The 27,162-nt window shown below is 45.4% G+C and overlaps 1 protein-coding gene across 2 annotated transcripts in view; it reads left to right on the top strand.

Moving 5' to 3' along the window:
- LOC109888952 (inositol polyphosphate-5-phosphatase A-like) overlaps positions 1-27,162 on the top strand; it is a 261,099-nt gene that overhangs the window by 110,013 nt on the left and 123,924 nt on the right. For both annotated transcript variants that reach the window (XM_031823382.1, XM_031823381.1), the window contains exons 3-4: positions 2,410-2,510; positions 3,329-3,416. In XM_031823382.1, coding sequence (XP_031679242.1) covers positions 2,410-2,510; positions 3,329-3,416 — 189 coding nt within the window. The remainder of the gene's footprint in view (positions 1-2,409; positions 2,511-3,328; positions 3,417-27,162) is intronic.

Genomic DNA, 27,162 nt, shown 5'->3' with positions numbered 1-27,162 from the left:
TTTGAGCCACTGGTCACAAAAGCAGTGGGGATCTGATACCATTTTTACACTACTGAGCTAACCTGTTCCAAGCCAAGCTGTACTGGGCTGGCCTGGTTACGCGTCCAACATAGTCGCCGAAGAAAATATCACACCCAGCACATTACGGTTTTCCTTCAGCCCTATAGTGTGAATTGGGCATGAGTTTAGATGTAGGCTGATATACATGGATTTGTACTGGTGGAGATCAATGATGTCTGTTTGACAGTTAGGTATTGATTTAAATGAAGCATGGAAAATGTCTCCATACTGAGAGCTAGACTTACAAGCTAGGCCTTTCGGTTATTATTTTCCACATAATTAGCCCACATTGTTTGGCCATCAAATAAAACAAGCTCTTTTTTGTATTTATTTTTTGACATATTCCAGGGTAGTGTGTAAGTAAATATTATTAAAGGATGAGAATATGTCATTGCTATAACCTAGGGGATTTCCTAGGAATCCAAACCGATACAGGATTGCGGGAGAGCGAGGACGCACCTCTTTGACAAACATGTGGCCGTCTCACAACAGTTAAGAGGTGGAGAGGTTTCCGCTGTGTGGTACCTGTGTCATCATGCGGTGTGGTCTAACGTCATCAACCCTATAACTTCTACGCTACCAAGAGAGGTCCCTGCGTCTGATAGAACTCAACTGCTCTTTAGGCTGGCACCCCCGTTGACCACTCTGCAAATGTGTTTATTTGCCTTTGATCGAGAGTCAATCTGTGACCTATAACTCATTAGACTGAAATGAAAACGAGCAGATCGATCAAAAGGTGCCTCTGAGGGTAGATGGAATGGGCCAATTGTTTGGCATTCAGAAGAAAGATGGCGGACACTTGGGATAGTTGTTATTGTTTGGCCTTGTATCAATAGCATTTCTGATTTATAGTAATAGGATTAAATTAGGCTTCAGGATAATGAGTCTGTAGCCCTATGAGAAACTAGAGCTGGAGTTACACTGCCTGGAAAAACAAACAGAAAATGCACACTTGGACAAATACAAACACACACACACACACACACACACACACAGGCACGAAATACACACACAGTCCAGCATTTTCCCTCTCGCATGTCCACAGGTTCACACACAGTGTAACTTGGCTAGCTAAAGCTCCTCGAGAGTCGACGCTTTCCAGTGGATGCTGATAGGTTCACTAATCCGTCTGTTTGAGAACCCTGGCTCTTAGGGGCCCGGTGACAAGCCAAAGGTTGATAGAAAATCCATAGTGTTATTGCCTTACATTACTTTTATTTGATTTTGCCTTTAGTAATAATAATGCAGGCGGGTGGAGTAGGAGCAGAGTAGGCCTCCAGGCCCCCCGGGGGGGGCCACATTTCCTGGGTGACCGTGATCTACGGCCTGCCCACCATCCGTAGCCCGACCCTTTGAGTGCTTATGAGCGCTATAATTCACTCCGCTATGGATTTTCCGTTACGGGTTGGCACCTCTAAACACTCTGGGCTCGCTGGCAGTGCACTCAGAAACACCTCTTAGTGTTAGGGGACAGGGAGGGGACATGGGAGAGGTCATGTGACTGGAGTGGAAATGACTCTGTAACAACTCTCTCTGCTCTGACCAGGTATTTGTTAGCCTGATCTCAGATCTGTTTGTGCGGTCTTGCCAATAACCATAGATATTGGCAAGACAGCCCAAACAGATCTGGGACCAGGAATGTGTTTATCAGTGCAGATCACCAACATCAGTATGTATTCTTTTCTGACACTATTCCTATGATCAGTCACCTTTTTATGTTCTGGTGTTTCCTATATTCTGACATCATAATGTTGACATTTCCTGATAGTGAGAGACTCGTTATTGATCTAGTGAGATGTTTCTAACTCCCGGCATTGTCCGTCATACCCTGCACACAGTGCCCGACACACATCCGTGATGACTCATGGAACAAGCAAGCTACATGCCTTCTGTCTGACACTATACTGTACAGTACCTGGGGCAGTTTGGCCTGTTGACTATAATGTATCTAGACCTCTGATAGTCATTTTTTCCCCCCAGTCTTGGGTGTTACCCAGCTTCTTTCCACCTCCAAAATCACCAGACCTTAATTAGGGTTTCACTGTGGAGTAAATGGGTGCTTGTTGGTAAGGCGTGTTGCTTGGTTGTGTTTTACGAGGGAGTTTTAAATCCCTTAATTCAGCTATTTGTGGGAATCCGAAATCTGACTCCGCAGGCTGTTTAGAGGACAGGGCTCTCTTGAAGAACGCCGTATCTCGTCTTTTATCGAATCTAAGTATAGAATATGTCATTTGGGTGAGAAGTTCCTTGTGCCGTGAATGATTATGACCTGGATGAAATGACACCGAGCAAGTAGTTGTGTCTGGACAGTCGTTTTAATGCTATGCCTTGTTCTCTTCTCCTCTGCAGACTGTCCAATCACACAAGCCCCACTTCATCGCAGTGCACTGTCAGGAGGTGGGCGGGAAGAACTACGAAGCGTCCATGGCACACGTAGATTGTTTTGTCAAGTAAGTTACCTCACACTTCATGCCCCCCCCCCCCACCCCTTCAAATTTCCCTTCACTGAAGAATTGCCGCCAACTCGGGTGTCCATAGCAACCCTAGTGGTGATTATGGGTTATTTTTCTGTCAAGACGGACAACCACTGCCTGGGTCCACAGGAAAATTAGGACCAAAACTATGTGAAAGTGAGTGAACAACTCCACCTTCTGGTGAACGCTTATTTGGTTTCATGTTTGGTGTTGATTTTCAAAGAATTAAAAGAATGTACTAGAAGACCATCATTATTGAGTAAACTGTTTAGCGGGGCTTATTTGTGTAGCTAGTCTTTCTTGTTTAGTCATAGGATGGACAAACTGAATGTTTTAGGTCAATGGGGGTTTATAAGATATTTGATATTTGTTAACAAGATTCTATCAGGTGCTCTGTTATGTAGCCTCTTTCAACCAATTTAGGGTGTCCTGGTGTGAACTTTATTAGCAGAGGGATATAGATAAGTAGAAGAGACTGTCTGTGAGGCCTCAACAGATTTAACAGTATCCTAATACACTCACAATCTCCTGTTCCTAATCCCGGCTCCCTTAAAGCGCAATTAAGGAAGTTAATTGCAGTTTGCAGGAAGTTGAAGGTAGTTTGGCTAGCCATTGCTAGCTAGCGTTAGCGTAATGACTGGAAGTGTACCGGAACAGCTAGCATGGAAGAACTACAGTTCCGCCATGTTCATATTTATCCTACTTATCATGTTGCTGATTAAAGGAAGATAAATAAATCAACCCATGTATCTGAAGGCTGATGGGGCCATATTGTGATGTGTCCTCTCTTCTAGAGAGCTGCTGTCCAGTGATGCCATGAAGGAGTACAGCAGAGCCCGTGTCTACCTCGACGAGAACTACAAATCCCAGGAACATTTCACAGTAAGTGCGGGTGATCCATTTGCCCCTGCTAAGTGCTTCTCTTCTTGTTGATCTCAGGAGATTTGTCTACCACACAGTCTTAACTCACCACAGATGTGTTGCTTTCACCCGGGTGTTGCACAGCAGCCATTTTCATCAGAAAGTTCTAGACCATTGTTGCCCAATTGGGGTGAATTTGGCCCCGCAGGTAGTTTTATTTGCACCCCCCCCCCAATAAAACTGTAACAGCACCAGGAAATCAGCTCCAGGTTATTTTAATTTGGACATCTGTCCTAAGTATTCCCACGCATAATATAGAGACATGTGATCATATACAAACGTAAGGAAGATTTGAAAGGATGTTTTAGTCAAATATTTTATCTGTTTGGTCTTCTTGCGGTCATTTTGCAATTATTACTAAAGGCAATTATTAACATTGTAATTATGTTTCGGCCCACCAAAACCAGCCGCTCGAGAAAATAAAAAATTGGCCTCCGGCTCAATCTAGTTGATGACCCCTGCTCTAGACACATCAGTTGTGACATTAGATAATATGACTGAGGGAAGTTTTAAGTTGAAGCTGGGGGCCCTCAGATGCTAGAAGGAAGAGAATTAAGAAAATCAATCAAGTATTAATTTTCCACGGCTGTGTACACCCCAGCATTTTATTAGAATGTGCAATAGTGGTAGACCACCACAAGGTGGTGCTAGATGGTCTGGAATGTTTTGTGGATTTAGAAACCAGCTGCAACTTTAAGTGTTATCAGCTAATAGTTGGTTGTGGCTTTTGTTATTTTACATGATAAAAAAAAGTCTGCTTATGTAATAGGCTATAGATGTTGTAGTTGGCAATTTATATTACAGAGAGTCTGATGGATCATGCGTATTAGTTACTGCAGTCATTATTTTGCACATTATGTCATAATTATCACAAAGATGGGCACCGATTGGTCCAAATTGATGCTCAGTTCCTTTTGCGGCCTTTTCCCTCAAAATCCTGCACAACTACACGTCAGTTGCATTGCATGACCTCTTGGTGGAGCCAGATACTCAGTGTTGATTATAATCTCAATATTAGTCTTCAACATCCAGACACCAGTCCCCCCCCCCCATCTGAGCACACACAATACACCATTTTATTCCCTCACATGATTACCACAAAAGCAATTTGTTTTATAATGCTATCCATTTAATGCTGATAGCATGTTACTCCCAACAGTACATTTGGAAGGAAACAATAATGGTGGTTCTAGTTAATTCCCTGACTCTTGACCACATAAAGAGAGGGGAATAGATGTGGTTTAAGGACCCCCCCCCCCACTAGCAATCAGTGTAGCTGTGACTGCTGAGCCGTGCCTGTCATGGTTCTCCTCTATTCTTCTAGAAGGTACTGTATTACTACCGTGGTACACTTGCTACCATGGTACGCCGCTCTGCCTCCCTACCTGCAAACACTTGCAAATCACATCCACCATCGCCGCCAGTCCAACATGTTATCTTCATAAACATAATATGAACATATCTCAAATATTCACTGCAAAAAAGAATGAGCTGACATTTCGCTTAAAGAATGAGCTGACATTTCGCTTAAAGAATGAGCTGACATTTCGCTTAAAGAATGAGCTGACATTTCGCTTAAAGAATGAGCTGACATTTCGCTTAAAGAATGAGCTGACATTTCGCTTAAAGAATGAGCTGACATTTCGCTTAAAGAATGAGCTGACATTTCGCTTAAAGAATGAGCTGACATTTCGCTTAAAGAATGAGCTGACATTTCGCTTAAAGAATGAGCTGACATTTCGCTTAAAGAATGAGCTGACATTTCGCTTAAAGAATGAGCTGACGTTTCGCTTAAACAATGAGCTGACGTTTCGCTTAAACAATGAGCTGACGTTTCGCTTAAACAATGAGCTGACGTTTCGCTTAAAGAATGAGCTGACGTTTCGCTTAAAGAATGAGCTGACGTTTCGCTTAAAGAATGACGGCCATATCCTCTTGTTTTCATGATTTCTCCCAGGTTCATTTTAGACTCTCACATCTTGGATAAGCGTAGATGCACCCCAATTATTGTTCTAGTTCTCGACTGTTACTATGTTGGAGAAGTAACTTTCTTCTAAATCAATTTGTGCAAAGAGAACCACAAAATCAACATGTTTATAGATATTCAAATCGGGGCCACAGTAAATATGGATACAGACTGTCCAGTGCGCCTCACACAGGGCTTGCCATTTAGACGAGATGACATCATCACTCATATTTGTTTTCTCAACCTTCGATTTCTGCTCGAGGGTAATTGTTTGTTGTCTGCTCTGCCTGTCAATTTCCAGATAATGTAAAGTGGCAATCCCCGCGAGGCTCCCGGAGCCTACCAGTAACGGCAGCCGAGCGGATGTGCTATAATGTAGTGTAAGTGTATGGTAACGACCTGAGGGAGTGTTTAGTTTACCTGTCCTGTCTCTATGTTGAATACGGTGGCTGGGTGGGGGGGGGGGTCGCCATAGGCTTCACTCGCTCCACAGCAGGAGCAGCGTCACCGTGCCACGGCTGAGTGTGTGCGAGCTGTGTCAGTGAGCTGTGTTTGGGTCATTTGAGCACGCCTCTCCTTACCAAGGAAGCACTGGCTGATTCTTCTGATTTGTGGAGAGACGAATACAGTGCCTTGCGAAAGTATTCGGCCCCCTTGAACTTTGCGACCTTTTGCCACATTTCAGGCTTCAAACACAAAGATATAAAACTGTATCAACAACAAGTGGGACACAATCATGAAGTGGAACGACATTTATTGGATATTTCAAACTTTTTTAACAAATCAAAAACTGAAAAATTGGGCGTGCAAAATTATTCAGCCCCTTTACTTTCAGTGCAGCAAACTCTCTCCAGAAGTTCAGTGAGGATCTCTGAATGATCCAATGTTGACCTAAATGACTAATGATGATAAATACAATCCACCTGTGTGTAATCAAGTCTCCATATAAATGCACCTGCACTGTGATAGTCTCAGAGGTCTATCACTGTATGTCAACAGGTTAAAATGGTCAATTAGGGGACTGGTTTTGTGTGCTATGCTTTTCGTTGGTATAGTAGGCTATAGGACCTACTGGTACATATATGATAACCCGGACTAAGTTTTATGTCCAACATGAGTACACTGGTGGGTTACCAGTGTATCCTAGCAAACGCTGGTCCTGTCTCCATGCCGGTCTGTCAGTCAGGCATCCAGGCCAGTGTTGGATGTAGGCAGACATTGAGAGAAGCTGGCCAGCCTTCACATCTCTCCCAGAGGGAGGGTGTGTGTGCTGTGCAGTGATCGGTGGTGTGGGGGGGGGGGTCTTGAGTGACACATCCTCCTCTGGGGGAGGCTTGGTGTTTTACGGGGCTGTTAAGGTATACAGCAGGTAAAATGTCAATTAGGAAAGCCCGCCCTGATAACCTTAACTCCCAATCCACTTGTTCCAGGCCATTAATATTTATCACAGGCCCGGCCCTTTGGGCTGCTGGGGCGTCATGTGGAATGATGTTCACTAATGCCTTGCCTTTATTACCTAGGAAAGCGTTCCTCACACGCTGACTGGGGTCTGTGTGTAGGCAAACACACGCCACCCTCACAGTTATTGTCACAGCACTCACTCTGTTTCTATGCTTCATAGCTGAAGTATAGCAGTATTTTTACACACACACACACACACACACACACACACACACACACACCTTCAGCTTCGAGTGACATACAAATGAACACACACACAATCCCCCCCTTACACAGCTCTCGGTTGTTCCAGAGAATTGTAATGGGAAATGAAAGGCGTCCTCCCTTGCTCCACAGGACAGGAGTGCGAGGCCAGAGGATAAATCAGGCTCTGTGCTCTGACAGGAATCTCACTCCGCTTCCGCATCCCGTGTCTGTTCTCATCCCTGCACCTGCTGCCCAGGGTCACATTGGCTTAATCCGTTTAGCTGCTATTCGTGCTGGGTGCTGTCTTTGACGTCTCCACTGGACGTTTTGATTGGATTTCCCTGGTGGTGTGGCGACTAGGGAGTGTTGTCACCCCGAGAGACGCTAGGAGCACTCCCATCAGCCTCCCGCCCCGTCTATCCAGTTAGCTCTGCATGTCGTGTGCCTGCACCTACGTGCCTGCACCTACGTGCCTGCACCTACATGCCTGCACCTACATGCCTGCACCTACATGCCTTCACCTACATGCCTGCACCTACATGCCTGCACCTACATGCCTGCACCTACATGCCTTCACCTACATGCCTGCACCTACGTTCTGTGTACACACACTGACACCCACATATAGACTCAAAGGAAGATATGCATTCCTAAACTTTCCAATTAGGAAGTTCTATCAAAAGGCTTTTCTTCGTCCTATCAAGATCTACTTTGGAAACTTCTTTAGTTTTACATAATATTTCCCAGCTGCTTTCTCGTCACACCTAATGGTTGCTCCTCAGTAGCTCTGTTCTATTTAATTTAACTAGGCAAGTCAGTTATGAACAAATTTTTATTTACAATGACGGCCTACCCCGGATGACGCTGGGCCAATTGTGCGCCGCCCTACGGGAAACGGCTGGTTGTGATACAGCCTGGAATCGAACCAAGGATCTGTAGCGACACCTCTAGCACTGAGATGCAGTGCCTTAAACCGCTGCGCCACTCCTCGGGAGTCCCTATCTCCTGTGGTTCAGATGAGGGAAGTGGTGCTGATGGCTGAACTCATCCACAGTCATCCCCAGGCAGGCAGGTGTCATCGTCATGTTGTCCCCTCAGCCCTGGGCCACTTTAGAGGCCATGTCAGGAACTGCCAGCCGCACCCCAGCCGGCTTCCAAGGTGCAGCCTTAATTCCTTCTGCCTCCAGCAGACCACAGTAATACAATCATCCAAACTGCACCCAGCGCAGCACGTCACCCAGGAATGTATGAACACTTAGTGGCCCTCTGCGGTGACAGGGCAAGTGTGTTCGCTGTGTTCGCTTGCGTCATGCTCATCACCTATTTTTCACGGTGCACCACCATCTCCCCTCCCCCTTTTAAGTCCAGATGATGGGGGCTTGTTTCATCTCCTACCCCTTAAGCAACTCCTCCTCTGCTTTAACATACACAGGGAATGAACGAGAGGGAGTGTGTGGGGGTCACGGCAGGGGGGTTGCTACACTGGTTTACACACACAGGTTAAAGAGGAGGACCAACCCCCTCCCGCCCAACCGTCACACACTCCGCCCTCATGGTCTAGGAGAAGGCGTCAAGTGCATAAGCAGGTTAAGACATTGCAAAGCTAAATCTCTAGGCTCTTATTTCAATATGGTCAGAAGTACTGAGCAGGCCGAGGCAATTTGAATGGAGTAGATGTCAGCAGGGTAATATTGTTGGGAAATAACTCTCCCTCGCCATAAGTCATGCACTCAGGGCATGCAAGTAAGTGCATACACACTCACTCACTCACGTACACACATACTAACACTCACTCACGTACACACACACACACACTCAGGACATGTGTTGAGCGACAATCAATGAAACTGCCATCAGACGTGAATTATGAGGGACAGAGAGCGGGCTGTGCCTCCTTGGCAACATTTGACTTGAAACTGTATATATAATTAATGGATTGAGAACAGAGGCAGAACAATGTATGGAACTCAGCCTATGCCCTCCTCTGGACCTTCACAAAAATAAGTGTCTGGCACATGTACGCATGCAAGCACACACACTCACGCTCACACACGCCGTCCGTCTCACTCGCCCTCATAAACAGAGCTCTGATAAAGTGTTTGCGTGTGGTGGGATTGGGTTTAGTGGGGGCAGCAGGCAGGACCTGGGTAGGGAGTAAATCAGATCTGTCTGGAGGGTGGAGGGGGGCGCCAGGCACAGATAATGATGTGATTCCAGCATGCGATGTCCAGGCGCACCCCCCCCCGCCACCGTACATTATGATGTGCTTCCCCCCCCCCCCCCAGCCGGCGAGGGGCAGAGTGAAGGTGAGCCTGTCATATTGATCTATTTAGAGCTAAAATATGAGCCACTTTACTCTGCTTCCCAGCGCAGTGATGTGAAAAATAATAACTCGGACCAAAATTAAAAAATATTGATCGCTTAGGAGGTGTTGAGAGCAAATGAACAGCCACTGAAGGAGCGCTGGGTGAAGGATGTTGGTGTGCCGGACTGTAAAGATATCTGACAGTCTATACTCCTCTACCCGCAAGTTATACTACTATACGGCACTGCCAGGTTGTGTTCTGTATATTTCCCTGACCCAAATGAACAGGGCTAGGAAGTAGCTCTCTCGTCATCCCACTTTGTCATTGATTGATCTGGTCTTGACTCCATAATCTGGCATTAGCCCTGCTTTATTCAGGGCCCTCAGTAAACGGATGAGTTGACACCCTTGCCGTCAAACGTCTGGGGGGAAAAACAATTGCCACAAGGTTAATTGTATTGCCTGCTCCGTGAGTTTGTGAGCAGGCAGGAGGTATCCTCTGACCGGCTACTGATGAATGGTTGCGCTGAGCAGGTGGGAATGAAAATGAGAGGGGAGAGGCCATGCATGGGAGAACAGAGTTAGACGTCCTGCCGCAAATCAAAAAGTTATAATAATTGGAACTTTGAATGTATAAGTGAGATGACGTTCCGTTGCTCTCACGATGAGGTCTATCAAGTGTCCTTATCAATTGTGTACCTTGTCCCGCCCCATCTCATCTTGAAATAGGTTAAGTTATATCCGTAACTCGAAGTCAAAAACCAATGTAAACCACTTAAAACATCCAAAACCTCATACTTAACTTTCTTATTCACAACGGCTATCAATTAACTACAAAGACGTTTGTTTCCTGTATCCTACGAGCGAGTGAATATCTCGAGATTTGATGAGCAGGCAGAGAGCGATAGTGAGTCGGTGTTTAGTGGGGACTTGAGGCATTGGGATCAGATGCTGAGCGTTGACATCAGTGAAGGCACTGTCTGGCGACGTCTCCTCCGGTCCATGGCTCTCTTCTGCTCTCCTCTCCTGGTGAAAGCTGCTCTCTGTGCCTGGCGTCAGGCCCTGCCCATAGCTACTAGCTGATCTGATCCCCATACGTATTGATTCTCCCATGCAGCAGCACTTGATTTGCATGACCCAGCTGACCAGGCAGATACTGCCAATTATTTCCCCATTAGCTAATCTCTCTGGCTTGATTTCCATAATCCTCCCGCTATTGAGAAGGCCACACAGGCCCCCAGCTCTCTGGAGAACACAGACACAGGCCCCCAGGTCTCTGGAGAACACAGACACAGGCCCCCAGCTCTCTGGAGAACACAGACACAGGCCCCCAGCTCTCTGGAGAACATAGACACAGGCCCCCAGCTCTCTGGAGAACATAGACACAGGCCCCCAGCTCTCTGGAGAACATAGACACAGGCCCCCAGCACTCTGCAGAACACAGACACAGGCCCCCAGCTCTCTGGAGAACACAGACACAGGCCCCCAGCTCTCTGGAGAACATAGACACAGGCCCCCAGCTCTCTGGAGAACATAGACACAGGCCCCCAGCACTCTGGAGAACATAGACACAGGCCCCCAGCTCTCTGGAGAACATAGACACAGGCCCCCAGCTCTCTGGAGAACATAGACACAGGCCCCCAGCTCTCTGGAGAACATAGACACAGGCCCCCAGCTCTCTGGAGAACATAGACACAGGCCCCCAGCTCTCTGGAGAACATAGACACAGGCCCCCAGCTCTCTGGAGAACATAGACACAGGCCCCCAGCTCTCTGGAGAACATAGACACAGGCCCCCAGCTCTCTGGAGAACATAGACACAGGCCCCCAGCACTCTGGAGAACATAGACACAGGCCCCCAGCTCTCTGGAGAACATAGACACAGGCCCCCAGCTCTCTGGAGAACATAGACACAGGCCCCCAGCTCTCTGGAGAACATAGACACAGGCCCCCAGCTCTCTGGAGAACATAGACACAGGCCCCCAGCTCTCTGGAGAACATAGACACAGGCCCCCAGCTCTCTGGAGAACATAGACACAGGCCCCCAGCTCTCTGGAGAACATAGACACAGGCCCCCAGCTCTCTGGAGAACATAGACACAGGCCCCCACTCTCTGGAGAACATAGACACAGGCCCCCAGCTCTCTGGAGAACATAGACACAGGCCCCCAGCTCTCTGGAGAACATAGACACAGGCCCCCAGCTCTCTGGAGAACATAGACACAGGCCCCCAGCTCTCTGGAGAACATAGACACAGGCCCCCAGCTCTCTGGAGAACACAGACACAGGCCCCCAGCTCTCTAGAGAACACAGACACACAGGCCCCCAGCTCTCTGGTGAACATAGACACAGGCCCCCAGCTCTCTGGAGAACACAGACCCCACACACACACACACCTCCACACGCACACAGATGCTAAAATAAGTAACAATAACCATGCGCTAATACATTCTGAAACCACACCAACTAATTCTCATTAGAACCAAAAACAAATAAAATACACAGAGGCTTAACGTCACTTTCTAAGAGAGATTTCTCCCATAATAAACATCACAAGTCATAGCAAGTGTCCCCAACCTTGTCTAAACTGCCATTATCCTCATAACCATCCCGTGAATACAGTCGGCTGGTCCCACTGACATCCCTGTGAGAGGCACTTGCCGCTGAGAGTGTGTGATTTGTGATTGTGTTGCGTGTGTTGGAGTGTCAGGGGAGGCGTTGTTAAATGGCTCCCGGCGTCTCTTTAAGCCCTCAGGAACATGATCATATTTCAGCTACCCCAGTCCCTCTCAAGGGCTCCCCTCTAGCTCTCAGAGAGGCCTTCACAATACACCAGGCTGCTGGTGTTACTATCGCTGACAAAATGGTGGTATATGGGGAGATGTTAACTTGTATAACCCTGTTTGTTATTAGCGTTTGGATTTAAATGTACTGTAGGTTTTTGATCAATTAGATGGTGAACTTGGTAAAATCGGAGTTTCCTCAGTGTGCTGTAGTGACTGTTTTAGTCTCCAGTCTGTGTACTTCTATGCAGATCCTATACATATCTCTCAAGCAGCGTTTCCCCTATATGTGGCCAGCCCAATTTTCTTTTTAAATAATAATGTACTTTCTGTAGAAACGATAATGGAGCAATATATAAGATTCCTCCCCACTAATCCTGCCACCGCTGCTGAACATAGTTCTAGGGGAAACACTACCCAAGGCACATTTGAACTAATCCGTAAAAAAAAAAAATGCACTCCTGTATGGTATATTCTGTACGGAAAGTATGCATTCCCTGCATATGGATGGTATAGACCGCCAGCGCTCTCTGAGAGGTTTGCTTTAATGACATGAGACTGACTTTGTTTACCCTTGATATTTGGAGTCTTGTGTGTGAGGGTGCCAGTGTCTAGGGCTCCCCTACCCCCTGAAGACATCAGCATTGTTAATGTAGCTGGGAGTGCTTTGATGCTGAGAATGAGGCGTGACCTACCTGTGCCCGTGTGTCTATGGACCTGCATCTGTGTGCGTATCTATGTGTATCGGCTTACTCATGTTTTGCTGATGTCTACTACTTAGTCTTACTAATATTTTGGTGATACTCTTCCCGGGTGGGACAACTTATAGATACGTTAATGGTTATGGGGAGGTTTGCTCCTTTCGGTCAAATGAGGTCATTTCTTGACAATATTTCTGTCCATTTAAGGGACCCTTTTTGGCTTAAGAGCACCCCCACAGGTGAAAGTGATTTTTTAGCCTGCTTAACTGTAATACACCAGTGGAAATGGTGATATGGATTATCTATCTATAAAGACAAGATCCACCACCTCCCACAACTCTATCCCAGGAGCTTTCCCACTTGTCCTGTCGTGTTTTTTGGGGGGGGGGGGGGGGGGGACTCACCATGTCGGCCCAGTCCGATTGATCTTATTCGCCTTCCTGGGAATTCTCGTTGAGCGACAGTTTGCATTGATTGCAGAGGAGAACTTGCAGCCCCCACCTCTCCAAATGACTGGATAATTAAAATGCCAGCTTCCACAAATAGCCAGTCAAACAGGCGACCATGATGGATTGTATCGCCCTGGAAGCTGACCAACGCAACGCCCCCTTTGGAAGAGCAGGTCCTCAGCCAGGTCCCCAGGTGTCTATTACCATGGCCTGATCAGAAATGCAGGGCAACACCCCACTGCTAATTAAACACCCAGTGGTCACCTTTGTTTTTCTGCCCACTGTTGTCTCTCTTCATTATTGGATTGCATTTAATATTTCATGAAGCCGTGGCTAGTGGCCATTGAGGGGTTTCGGGGGACAGCCCTCAACAGTGGACACCGATGACTTCTAGGCTGGAACAGAGAGGCACAGGTCACTATCATAGTCGTTCTCTTTTGAGTTACTTTTTGAATTTGTTCTGACTCGCTCTGTATTCAACATAGTAAACACATTTCAACAAATTAGATTTCTGAGTAACAGGAGGTATAGAAAAGGACTAGATGCACAGTGTGATAGCAAACACCATGCCCACGCTGTCCCATTGGACACTGGTCATATCACCTAACACAGACCGGTCAGATGCACGACACGGTTTCCATGGCAATAGTACCACTTAGCAACAGTGGACCGGACTGATCCCTGAGTGATCCATGGGCCTTCAGGAACAAATGGCCTCTTTTAATCAGGGCATCCCTCCCCTGTCTGTCAACACGTGCCTCGTTAGCAGGTAATTGTGAGAGATGGGCGTGTGCAGAGCAGCAGGGAAATGATCCACGTGACTCTGTACGGGGTGGTGCTGTGTGGGTATTTAGAGAATGTGTGTCGGGTTGCAGCACCACCACCAGCGGGAGTAAAGATGAGTAAAAGGAGTAAAAGTAAAAAATAATCTACGGTTCTAATGGCATTATGGTCCGTCAGGGCGATACAGCCGTAGGAGGAGTGTGTTTGGCGGGTCCCTGAGTGGCCCGCCAAACGGGGGGTTTGATTGGGGTAATTGCTCGAGCCGCTGGTCTCCATGGCTGTCTGTTTTTGTCGGTTAATAAGACCAAACAATGTGATCATCTCATTTCCGTCCTCACTTACACAGCACCTCACATGGGGTAGGATGGTGGCTTCAGACAGTCACACACACACACACACACACACACACACACACACACACACACACACACACACACACACACACACACACACACACACAGAGGGAAAGGAAGGTGAACATAGGAACCCATTTATTTCACTCTAACCATCACAATGACTCTAAATGGCCTTTCAAAACCAAAGAAAGGAGGGACACAAATAATCTAATAACCCAATTACTGCTGGGCTTCATTCTGGAGTTAAGTGCATTTTTATTGTGTAACTTTTCTCTTTTTTCTTCTACTCTCTTAGCCCCCCCCCCCCTTTTATTTTCCTCCTCCTTCAGCAAGCGCTCCCTCCATGCCACTTCTCATCTAATATCGCCATAATTGGGTTTGGTTCTACAAATCAAATTTCTCCAATTGGGTTATCCTACAAAATTGGAGAGGTCCCTTGGCCGGCATGGGCAGGGAGTTAATCTGCTTTTGTTAAGCCCCCTCGGTGGCAGTGCCGGCAACAGGGGCCACCGCGCCAGTTCAAGCGTTCGCCTGTCACTGTGGACACACCAGTAATTTAGGCCCCCGCACCACCCACCCTGCATCCTACACACACGCCGCCATACCCCGATTCCCCTTGTGCAAATAATGACATTCGAATCGAGCATTAACAAGCTTAATTACTTTAAAATTGTCATTTTAATTTACACTGATATAGTATTGATCACACAAGCAGAGATTAAGGCCCTCACTGGAGCGGATGATGTGGAATTAAACAGGGCCGGGGTCCCCCTGGGGCCCGCCTGGCCTGTCCCGCCGCTGCCAGAAGAGGAATGGTATTTCTCCGTAATGAACTGGCAGCATGCGCAGACATGAATCTCTGGCCCGCTGGAAAAGGATGGAAATAATGGGGTTTGGGGAGCCATGGAGGGTTATTCATTCACTGCCATGCACCAATTCTCCTGTGATTCATCCGAGGGGTCCCGGTGCTGCGTGTTTGCCTGCGACATTCCGTCTGGCTGACCTTTCCGGGCTAAGTGTATATATATTCCCCTCCGTAGGGAGACGCCCGGGCAGGTGAGGAGGGGGAAGGGAGCATTTTCAGGGAGCCATCGGCCTCTAATCCAAACATTGCCAACAGAGAAAGTGTCTGTCCGTGATCCCTTCTCTCATCCTCGATCATCAGCCCTGTCGGAAAACAGGACACTTCCCTGGTGGAATTGATCTGGGCGGTCCAGCCGCGTGTCACGTACAGCTGGTTAATATCAGAGAAATCGTTACATTAAATCCAAGCAATTTCTTTCTTGTTTACCGACCTGTTTTGGAGTAATTATAGCTGTGGAACTAACCCCCTTGACACATGTCTCTGAAGAGAGCTCAAACAATCTCTCTCCACACACAGGTGCATTTTAAGTCTAGGAGGCACTTAAACCTATAGATCTGATAGGACTTAGACCATAGCTTGTCTATAAATGTATAAAGATGGGCTAATATATTGCAACAGCTACCTTTTTTTTTTTAAAGCTACCTCCCTTTTGACGGAGGTGTATTCTTGCTCTAATAAAGTTGTAGAATGTTTGTAAAAAAAAAAGTTTGATTCTTTTAGAATGTTGATCATCACAATCCTGAACGGAATAATATTCCTGTGTGAGACCGCGCGCCAACATTCTCGATGTGCTTTACCTTGATTTGCAATTGTTTGAATTGGGGGGGGGGCAAAGTCAAAACCTGATGACCAAAGACTTCCTTGTCCACGTTCGTCCTTGAGCTAGCGTCGGTTCTTAAAGAGTCCAAAAGCACCAAAGCAGATTGGAAAAAATGTTGCGAATATGCGTGAAGGTCTCAGGCTCTCTGCTCATTGCATTACCACACCTGGATGTCGTGGGGTGGAAGCCATTCCAACGATGAGGAAGAACAATAGCACCTTTTTTCCCCCCTGGCTGGCATGACTTCCCATGCTGGATCCCCAGGATGTCTCCAATACATATAATGGACTTGGCAAGGCCCGGGGTGGCCCGGCTTAGGCCTTCTACTCCACTCTGTCATCCAATCACCTTATTCTTATGCTCTTGCATTATTTAGTCAACCAGCCGTCCATTTACATCAACCCATAACCAAACCGCTCCACTGCCTCACACACCGCAGAGGCACTTAATAGAATTAGCAGGTATTGTGCGGCACATTTTAAACACATACAGTGCCGACTGCACTCTCCTTCACTCCCTCCCCGACTCCCTTTCTGCATATAGCAGTCCAGTCCTCTTACTTCCTTAGTCCCTCTTACTGCAGTCTGTTTCTAGTGGTGTTCTTTCTTCTACCCTCTACTGTTTATATGCTGTAGTTGTGTACCTCTCCTATCTGACATCGTTTCTTTTTATTCATTAATAATAAAAAAATAGCCTTTTTTCTCCCCAATTTTGTGGTATCCAATTGGTAGTTAGTCTTGTCTCATCGCTGTAACTCCCGTATAGACTCGAGAGAGAGAGAGAGAGAGAGAGAGAGAGGCAAAGGGTCGAGAGCCGTGCGTCCTCCGAAACACAACCCAACCAAGCCGCAGTGCTTCTTGACACAATGTCCACTTAACCCGGAAGTCAGCCGCACCAATGTGTCGGAGGAAACACCGTGCACCTGGCGACCGTGTCAGCGTACACTGCGCCCGGCCTGCCACAGGAGTCTCTAGTGCGTAATGCCGGCCAAACCCTCCCCTAACACTGGACGACGCTGAGCCAATTGTGCGCTGCCCCATGGGTCTCACAGTCGCGGCCGGCTGCGACAGAGCCTGGACTCGAACCCAGAATCTTTAGTGGCACAGCTAGCAGTGCGATGCATTGCCTTAGACCACTCGGCAGGCGACATTGCTTCTTATCATATAATGGCTCAATCTTTCTGTCTTGGTTGTCACACAGACGTGTGCTTTTATGGTTGACAAAATCACATCTGGCATTTGTGCTGCGACTTTACCGGTATTCATTCTATTTTGTAGGCCCAATGTCTGTTACTCTCTACTGACATAGAATCTGTTCATTCTTATTGCACACACAGTTTCCTAATCGGATTTTGGGAAATGTTTTGCACCACTGTTAATGTAGCAGCAGCACATAAATAGACCAACTGATACAAATTAAACATTCACATGATTGGAACTTGCAGTCATGTGTCGTCGTCCCCCCCCCATCTGAATGATTCTTTCCCATCTCGACACTTCAATGCTGTCATTTTTTTATGTATATATTTTTTAATCAGTCTCATATGCTTTGCCCCTTGTGATTTACCCAGAAGATGGACATTGAATCACAGGACAAATTGTTATAGCCCCTCATCTTCTAACCATATTTAAACATGCACAGGGCAATCGATTTGTAATGGCTCTTAGTTGGGGTTCAAGGAAATTAACAATCCCTTTGTCCCCTACCTCCCCTACCCAGCCACCCCCTGTTCCTCTATGGGCAATGAAAGAGCTGGACGCTCCCAATGAGGGGATGGCTTCCTTCTCCTTCTGCAGGTCTAATAACAAGCCCTTTCTTCCTGTCCCGGACCTTCTCCAATTGATTTGTGTCAGGAAAATGAATGCAGTCTCGCCAAGGTCCTGGGGGTCAGAGGCAGAGTGCGTTTCTTGCAGATGAAGGGGCGGTGCTGGTTGGAAATGAACAGCAGTAGCCCTACCATGGGACCTCTGTAGTTCCCTGATGAAAGCTGCTATTGGGTCCCGAAGAGGGCGAAAGGCACTGCTTTATCATGTATTGTCAGTGGGATGTTGTCAAACACCAAATGCATCTGGGGAAGATATTTGATGTTCACAATGCCAGACCGTGTGATTCACATCAAATAGGTCTGCCTGGAATTGATGGGGTGAAGTATCACTTTTTACATGCGGTCGGTAACTGGTTGAAAGGAATCATTTGCAGCTGGATTGGCTGCAAATATCCAAACTAAGCTAGTTTGAGCCACAGAAACCTTTATTTGAACCCCTCGAGGACACGAGTCCAGAATTGGACTCTTTACAACGGCCTAAAGTCAGCATAACCATACTTCTGTAAGTAATTCTCTCCAAGTGGGGTTTCATCTCACACAAAGTTCAAGCCCACAATGGCTCCCTGTGTGTGAGGCACTCCTTGGCTAAATACTAACTCATTAAGAACTGGCTAATTAGATTGGATGCTATGGTCTTTCAAAGAGATTCAACCTCCTTAATCTGAACGGCCTAATTGCATTCCGGCACTTTTTGCGAGGGGAACATCTTTCAAAGCCATCCCGGTTGGCCTGAGATGGCAGTATCGTACCCTGGAACCCTCTACTGTATGCCACCCTTGTTCCTCTGTGGAAGATACTGTGGATTCAGAAAGTATTACCATTTTGTACTGTCAAATTAGTTACATTTAGATGTTTTTTTGTCACTGGTCTACAGACAATAGCCCATAATGTCATTTCAATTCTTTAAAAAATATATATATATTATTAATTAAAAATGGAAGGTTGCCATTTTTGGAGTTGATAAGTATTCAACCCCTTTGTTATGGCAAGCCTAAATAAAATGAAAAGACAAGTCAGGTAGGTTAGTATTGTGATACAGAATCAGAGAGAAAAGAAGGAAGCCTGTACAGAATAGAAATATTGCATCCTGTTTGCACCAAAGCACTAAAGTAATACTTAAATATATGGCAAGCAATGAACTTTTTGTCCTGAATACAAAGTGTTATGTTTGGGGCAAATCCAATACAACACATTACTGTGTACCACTCTCCATATTTTCAAACAAATTGGTGGCAGCATCATGTTATGGGTATGCTTGTAATAGTTAAGGACTGGGGAGTTTTTCAGGAAAATAAATAAACGGAATGGAGCTGATCGTAGGCAAAATACTGGAGGAAACCTGGTTCAGTCTACTATCCATCAGACACTGGGAGATGAATTAACCTTTAATTCACCTTTCACCAAATCTACACTGGAGTTGCTTACCAAAACGACAGTGAATGTTCCTGAGTGGCCAAGTTAGTTTTGACTTAAATGTACCCGTGTAGACTTAAAAATGTTGCATAATCCAGGCGTGGAAAGCTCTTCGAGACTTACCAAGAAAGACTTACAGGTCTCATCACATATTGACTCAGAATACTTATGTGAATGAGATATTTTCAATAAATGTGCAAAAAAACAACACCTTTTCACTTTGCCATTGTGTGGTATTGTGTGTAGATGGGTAAGATAAATATGTGTGGAACTCTATGTAAACCCTGTTTTTGATGAATATACAGTTGAAGTCGGAAGTTTACATACACCTTAGCCAAATGCCTTTAAACTCAGTTTTTCAGAAATCCTGACATTTAATCCCAGTAAATATTCCCTGTTTTAGGTCAGTTAGGATCACCACTTTATTTTAAGAATGTGACATGCCAGAATAATAGTGGAGAGAATGATTTATTTCAGCTTTTATTTCTTTCATCACATTCCCAGTGGGTCAGAAGTTTACATACGTACACTCAATTAGTATTTGGTAGCATTGCCTTTAAATTGTTTAACTTGGGTCAAATGTTTTGGGTAGCCTTCCACAAGCTTCCCACAATAAGTTGGGTGGTGTAACTGAGTCAGGTAACTGAGTCAGGTTTGCAGGCCTCCTTGCTCGCACACACTTTTGCAGTTCTGCCCACACATTTTCTATAGGATTGAGATCAGGGCTTTGTGATGGCCACTCCAATACCTTGACTTTGTTGTCCTTAAGCCATTTTGTCACAACTTTGGAAGTATGCTTGGGGTCATTGTCCATTTGGAAGACCCATTTGCAACCAAGCTTTAACTTCCTGACTGATATCTTGAGATGTTGCTTCAATATATCCACATAATGTTCCTCCCTCATGATGCCATCTATTTTGTGAAGTGCACCAGTCCCTCCTGCAGCAAAGCACCCCCACAACATAATGCTGCCACACTTGCAAGCCTCCCCCTTTTTCCTCCAAACATAACAATGGTCATTATGGCCAAACAGTTATATTTTTGTTTCATCAGACCAGAGGACATTTCTCCAAAAAGTATGATCTTTGTCCACATGTGCAGTTGCAAACCGTAGTCTGGCTTTTTTATGGAGGTTTTGGAGCATTGACTTCTTCCTTGCTAAGTGGCCTTTAAGGTTATGTAAATATAGGACTCATTTTACTGTGGATATAGATACCTTTATACCGGTTTCCTCCAGTATCTTCACAAGGTCCTTTGCTATGTGATTGATTTACACTTTTCGCACCATAGTACGTTCATCTCTAGGAGACAGAACGCGTCTCCTTCCTGAGTGGTATGACGGCTTCGTGGTCTCATGGTGTTTATACATGCGTACTATTGTTTGTACAGATGAACGAGGTCTAGAATTTTTTTTCTGAGGTCGTGGCTGATTTCTTTTGATTTTCCCATGATGTCAAGCTAAGAGGCACTGAGTTTGAAGGTAGGCCTTGAAATACATCCACAGGTACACCTCCAATTGACTCAAATTATGTCAATTAGCCTATCAGAAGCTTCTAAAGCCATGACATCATTTTCTGGAAATTTCCGAGCTGTTTAAAGGCACAGTCAACTTAGTGTATGTGAACTTCTGACCCACTGGAATTGTGATACAGTGAATTATAAGTGAAATCATCTTTGTAAAAAATTGTTGGAAAAAGTACTTGTCATACACAAAGTAGATGTCCTAACTGAATTACAGTTTATTAACAGGAAATGCGTGGAGTGGTTGAAAAACGAGTTTTAAGTGTATGTAATCTTCCGACTTCAACTGTACATACTGTTCTCTCTTGTCATGAAGCATCTAGTGTTCATATTCTAGCTTTAGGACAGCTAGCGAGTGATACAACTGCTGAGGAGTTGTCTGACCTTAGCAAACCTTCCTTGTACTCTGAGATGCTTCATGGCCGGTAAAAACCCCTACAAAATCCTGCTTATCCTCAACATTAAGTTAAGGGATTACTTGTTCTCAGTCAGAGCTTTCATGTGAATAACTGTTTCCAGTTTAAATCAAATGTGATTGGTTGCCTACACATATTTTACATATCTTAGCACAGGTGCAGCAAAATGCTTTTTTTGTGCTCCAACAGTGCAGCATACTTTAACTAACAATACAAAACAATACACACAAATCCCAAAATTGTATGATTTTTTTTGCGGACATTTTCTCTTTTGGTGGCCTCTGGTACATTCGAATGCTAGATTGAAATTTCAACCTGCAACTATCAGGAAATAACATTGATTACAAAAATGTAAAATATATATATATATATATGTATTAGTTTTATCAGCTGTTGTACAATATGATATAAAACACAGAGAAAACATACTTTTGACTGCACTGGGCCTTTAAAATATCCTGTAAATCTGCTGACGTTCACAGGCTTCACACTTACTTTTAAGAGGTATTTGCTCAGCTATCTGCAATAGCGGTATAATTGAAGAATGAAGCTGGTGTTAAACATGGGCTTTGCTACACAGAGAGTAGCAGTTGACTACTCTGTTGTCAACACTTTGATTAAATCAGTAGACCTACAGCAATATCTTTGAAAATACCATATAAGTATCATTGAGTATCACTTTCAAAACAATTCAATCTGTTTACTTTCATCATATTTTAGTCCAGAGAAAGGGTATGTCTCCACTAACCTACCTATTGTTTGCAAGTTAAGGAGCCAAATAAACCGCTCTCTTACAGATACAATTCGGCAGGTTGCTGGCAAGTCACTCACTTTAACGTCACTGTCTGGCAAGTCCTAATCAAATCACATATTTGGCGGATGTTATTGCACATGTAGCGAAATGTTTTGTGTTCCTAGCTCCAGTAGTGCAGTAATATCTAACAATTCACAACAATCCACACAAATCTAAAAGTAAAATAATGGAATTTAGGGATATATAAATATTAGGACGAGCAGTGTCGGAACGGCATTGACTAAAATACAGTAGAATGGAATACATTATATACATATGAAATGAGTAAAACAGTATGCAAATATTATTAAAGTGACTGGTGTTCCATTATTAAAGTGACAAGTGATTCCATGTCTATGTATTTAGGGTAGCAGCCTCTAAGGTGCAGGGTTGAGAACCCGGTTGGTATCTGGCTAGTGGTGGCCTTGAAATAGCAGTTTTTCAGTCCCAGCTTTGATGCACCTGCACTGACCTCGCCTTCTGGATGATAGCGGGTTGAACAGGCCGTGGCTCGGGTGGTTGGTGTCCTTGATTATCTTTTTGGTCTTCCTGTGACATCGGGTGCTGTTGGTGTCCTAGAGGGCAGGCAGTGTGCCCCCAGTGCTGCGTTGGGAAAACCGTACCACCCTCTGGAGAGCCCTGCGGTTGCGGGCGGTGCAGTTGCCGTACCAGGCGGTGATTTCATCCCAACTGGATGCTCTCAATTGTGCATCTGTAAAAGTTTGTGAGGGTCTTAGGTGCCAAGCCAAATTTCTTCAGCCTCCTGACGTTGAAGCGGCACTGTTGCACCTTCACCACACTGTCTGTGTGAGTGGACCATTTCAGATTGTCAGTGATGTGTACGCAGAGGAACTTGTATCTTTCCACCTCAACTGCGGTCTCGTCAATATGGATAGGGGCGTGCTCCCTCTGCTGTTTCCTGAAGTCCACTAACAGCTCCGTCGTTTTGTTGACGATGAGGGAGAGGTTATTTTCCTGGCACCACTCCACCATGGACCTCACCTCCTCCCTGTAGCCTGTCTCGTCATCTTTGGAAATCAGGCCTACTATGGTTGTATCGTTTGCAAACTTGTTGAATTGAGTTGGAGGCGTGTGTGTGGCCACAGGGAGTACAGGAGGTGGCTGAGTATGCACCCTTGTGGAGCCCCTGTGTTGAGGATCAGTGAAGTGGAAGTGTTGTTTCCTACCTTGACCACCTGGGGGCGGCCCGTCAGGAAGTCCAGAACCCTGTTGCACAGGGCGGGGTTCAGACCCAGGGCCCCGAGCTTGATGATGAGCTTGGAGGATACTATGGTGTTGAAGACTGAGCTGTAGTCAATGAACAGCATTCTTACTTAGGTATTCCTCTTGTCCAGGTGGGATAGGACAGTGTACAGTGCAATGGCATCACTGTGGATCTATTGGGGCGGTAAGCATATTGAAGTGGGTCGAGGGTGTCAGGTAAGGTAGAGGTGATCCTTAACTAGCCTCTCCAAGCACTTCATGATAATAGAAGTGAGTGCAATGAGGCGATAGTCATTTAGTTACCTTTGTTTTCTTGGGTACAGGAACAATGGTGGACTTCTTGAAGCAGGTGGAGACAGCAGACTGAGATGGGGAGAGATTGAATATGTCCATAAACACTCCAGCCAGCTGGTCTGCGCATGCTCTGAGGACGCGGCTAGGGATGCCGTCTGGTACGGCAGCCTTGCGAGGGTTAACACTCTTAAATGTCTTACTCACGTCTGCCACAGAGAACAAGAGCCCACAGTTCTTGGGAGAGGGCCGCATCGATGGCACTGTGTTATCCTCAAAGCGGTCGAAGAAGGTGTTTAGCGTGTCTGGGAGCAAGACTTCGGTGTCCGCGACGTGGCTGGTTTTCCCAATCCGTGATTGTCTGTAGACCATGCCACATACAGTTGAATTCGTAATTTACATGCACTTAGGTTGGAGTCATTAAAACTCATTTTTCAACCACTCCCCAAATTTCTTGTTAACAAACTATAGTTTTGGCAAGTTGGTTAGGACATCTACTTTGTGCATGACACAAGTCATTTTTCCAACAATTGCTTACATACAGATTATTTCACTTATAATTCACTGTATCACAATTCCAGTGGGTCAGAAGTTTACATACATTACATTGACTGTGACTTGAAACAGCTTGGAAAATTCCAGAAAAGGATGTCATGGCTTTAGAAGCTTCTGATAGGCTAATCGACATCATTTGAGTCAATTGGAGATGTATTTCAAGGCCTACTTTCAAACCCAGTACCTCTTAGCTTGACATCATGGGTAAATCAAAAGAAATCAGCAAAGAACTCAGAAAAAACATTCTAGACCTTCACAAGTCTGTTTCGTCCTTGGGAATAATTTCCAAACGCCTGGAGGTACCACGTTCATCTGTACAAACAATAGTACGCAAGTATAAACCCCATGGGACCATGCAGTCATCATACCACTCAGGATGGAGACGCGTTATGTCTCCTGGAGATGAACGTACTATGTTGCGAAAAGTGCAAATCATTCCCAGAACAACAGCAAAGGACCTTGTGAAGATGCTGGAGGAAACAGGTACAAAAGTATCTATATCCACAGTAAAACGAGTCCTATATCGACATAACCTGAAAGGCCGCTCAGCAAGGAACAAGCCACTGCTCCAAAACCGTCATAAAAAAGCCAGACTTCAGTTTGCAACTGCACATGGGGACAAAGATCATACTTTTTGGAGAAATGTCCTCTGGTCTGATGAAACAAAAATATAACTGTTTGGCCATAATGACCATCGTTATGTTTGGAGGAAAAAGGGGGAGGCTTGCAAGCCACCAGGAGGGACTGGTGCACTTCACAAAATAGATGGCATCATGAGGGAGGAACATTATATGGATATATTGAAGCAACATCTCAAGACATCTCAAAAATGTGTGGGCAGAACTGAAGAAGTGTGTGCGAGCAAGGAGGCCTTCAAACCTGACACAGTTACACCAGCTCTGTCAGGAAAAATTGGCCAAAATTCACCCAACTTATTGTGGGAAGCTTGTGGGAGGCTACCCAAAACGTTTGACCCAAGTTAAACAATTTAAAAGCAATGCTACCAAATACCAATTGACTGTATGTAAACTTCTGACTCACTGGGAATGTGATGAAATAAATAAAAGCTTAAATAAATCATTCTCTCTACTATTATTCTGACATTTAACATCAAATCAAATGTATTTATGTAGCCCTTCTTACATCAGCAGATATCTAAAAGTGCTGTACAGAAACCCAGCCTAAAACCCCAAACGGCAAGCAATGCAGGTGTAGAAGCACATTCTTGAAATAGTGGTGATCCTAACTGACCTAAGACAGGGAGTTTTTTACTAGGATTAAATGTCAGGAATTGCGGAAAACTAAGTTTAAATGTATTTGGCTAATGTGTATGTAAACTTCTGACTTCAACTGTACAACTTGTGTCTGCGCCGTTGAGTTGCGACTCCACTTGTTCTCTGTTCTGACTTTATGCTTTACGGAGAGAATACACTGACATTATCCAGATTTGAAATTTGGCTCATTGATTTGAGTAGTTGCCTTTATTTCACCCCTGACTCTCCTCACATGACCTAATGATATTCAGTGCATCACTGTCATCTGGAGAGTGTTGAAAGGAGCACACAGAGGGCACTTGAGACCGCATATAGGCATATATTCTCCCTTTTCGGGCTGTTGTATTTAAGGAGAGCAGACTGCTGCCTCTCTCAGCCCTGGCTCAGGTCCTTAGCTCACTTACATCTTAATGCTGTCTTAAGGGGGCCAGGAATGGGTCCGATTGATGCTGCCATTTGTACGCATAAGAAAGAACATCTGCTTAAGAAAAGTCCCCCTCGCTCTGTTGTTCCGGTGTTATATTTATTATTATTATAATACAAAAAAAGCATGACAGAATTTCTGTTATCTAAGGGACTGAGGCTGCCATTTACTTTGGGCTTTTCATGCTGCAGCCATGTGGCTCTTGGGTCGATGCACTGGAGTATAACTAAGCTAGCATGGAGGATATCCAACCATTTAAATCAAGCCACGGGAATTTTACATAACACATCATCGGCGAGCATTGGTTTTTACATAAAGACAAAGAGGCCACAAAAAAGGGACCAGACCGGGTCTTAGCCGAGCCGACCGACTGCATGTGTTTTGGTGGCTCCGCTAAAGCTTCACGGTCCTGTGGTCACTGTTTGTGCTCCGAGAAACGCCTCTTCCAGTATCAAAGGGAAAGCTGCTTATTCTTTTGCCCTGAGAAATATTTTTGGTCTTTGCCCTCATAACTGAAACCAGTCCTCCAACGGTTGAGTCCCTCTGCTGTCCTGGCTCAGAGAACGACAAGTCCTCAGGTCCATGTAGAGACACACTGCTCCCATACACTGTACAAGCCCATTATTTGTCCCTGAGACGTGTCACCCTCAACCACCATATAAATTGTTCATGAAATGGTGTACGAGTGGGGCGACGTTGCCATCGTTGCGGAAGAGTTGTGTCCTTATGGAGGGAGTAGGAAGGGTCGTTGATGCAGAGATATGGGGTACATTCTGATAAATCCCTTTCTGGAACTGATTGACGGATTCCGCGAAGATGCCCCAAACGAATAAATATTGAATTGTTGTCCCTGGCAATAGAGCTGTATCTCATTGGACAGCCAAGGAGGTCACTTCGTCATTGCAAGGCCATATCCTGTAGCCACCGGCAGCATGGGAAAGGGACAAAATCAAAGGTGCTGCCTGTGGCCCCTTACTGACTGATGACTTGCCCAACTGACGTCACGCCACTGATTGCTATCCCAGCATCCTTTGAGGGATGGGATGTTGCTCAATGAACTGTATTGACATAGAAAGCGTACACTGTCAGTTGTTGCTCTTGCATGGTGAGCTGCACATGTCATAAGCCGTGAATTAACTTACAGCGTTAAGTGCAAGAGCAATATAGCTAAGTCAATGCAAACTATTTAACTAGTTTCACGCCTTTAAATCAAGTTTTGTTCCCTTCTCGCCCTGTATGATTCTAATCCAATGAGGAATATCACAAATGAACCTACAGGAATAGGCCAGATATATTAA

This window comes from Oncorhynchus kisutch, linkage group LG4, assembly GCF_002021735.2.
Source record: "Oncorhynchus kisutch isolate 150728-3 linkage group LG4, Okis_V2, whole genome shotgun sequence".
Classification (NCBI taxonomy): domain Eukaryota; kingdom Metazoa; phylum Chordata; class Actinopteri; order Salmoniformes; family Salmonidae; genus Oncorhynchus; species Oncorhynchus kisutch.
The sequence above is the reverse complement of the archived record's forward strand: the minus strand, read 5'-3'. Positions and strand labels throughout refer to the sequence as shown.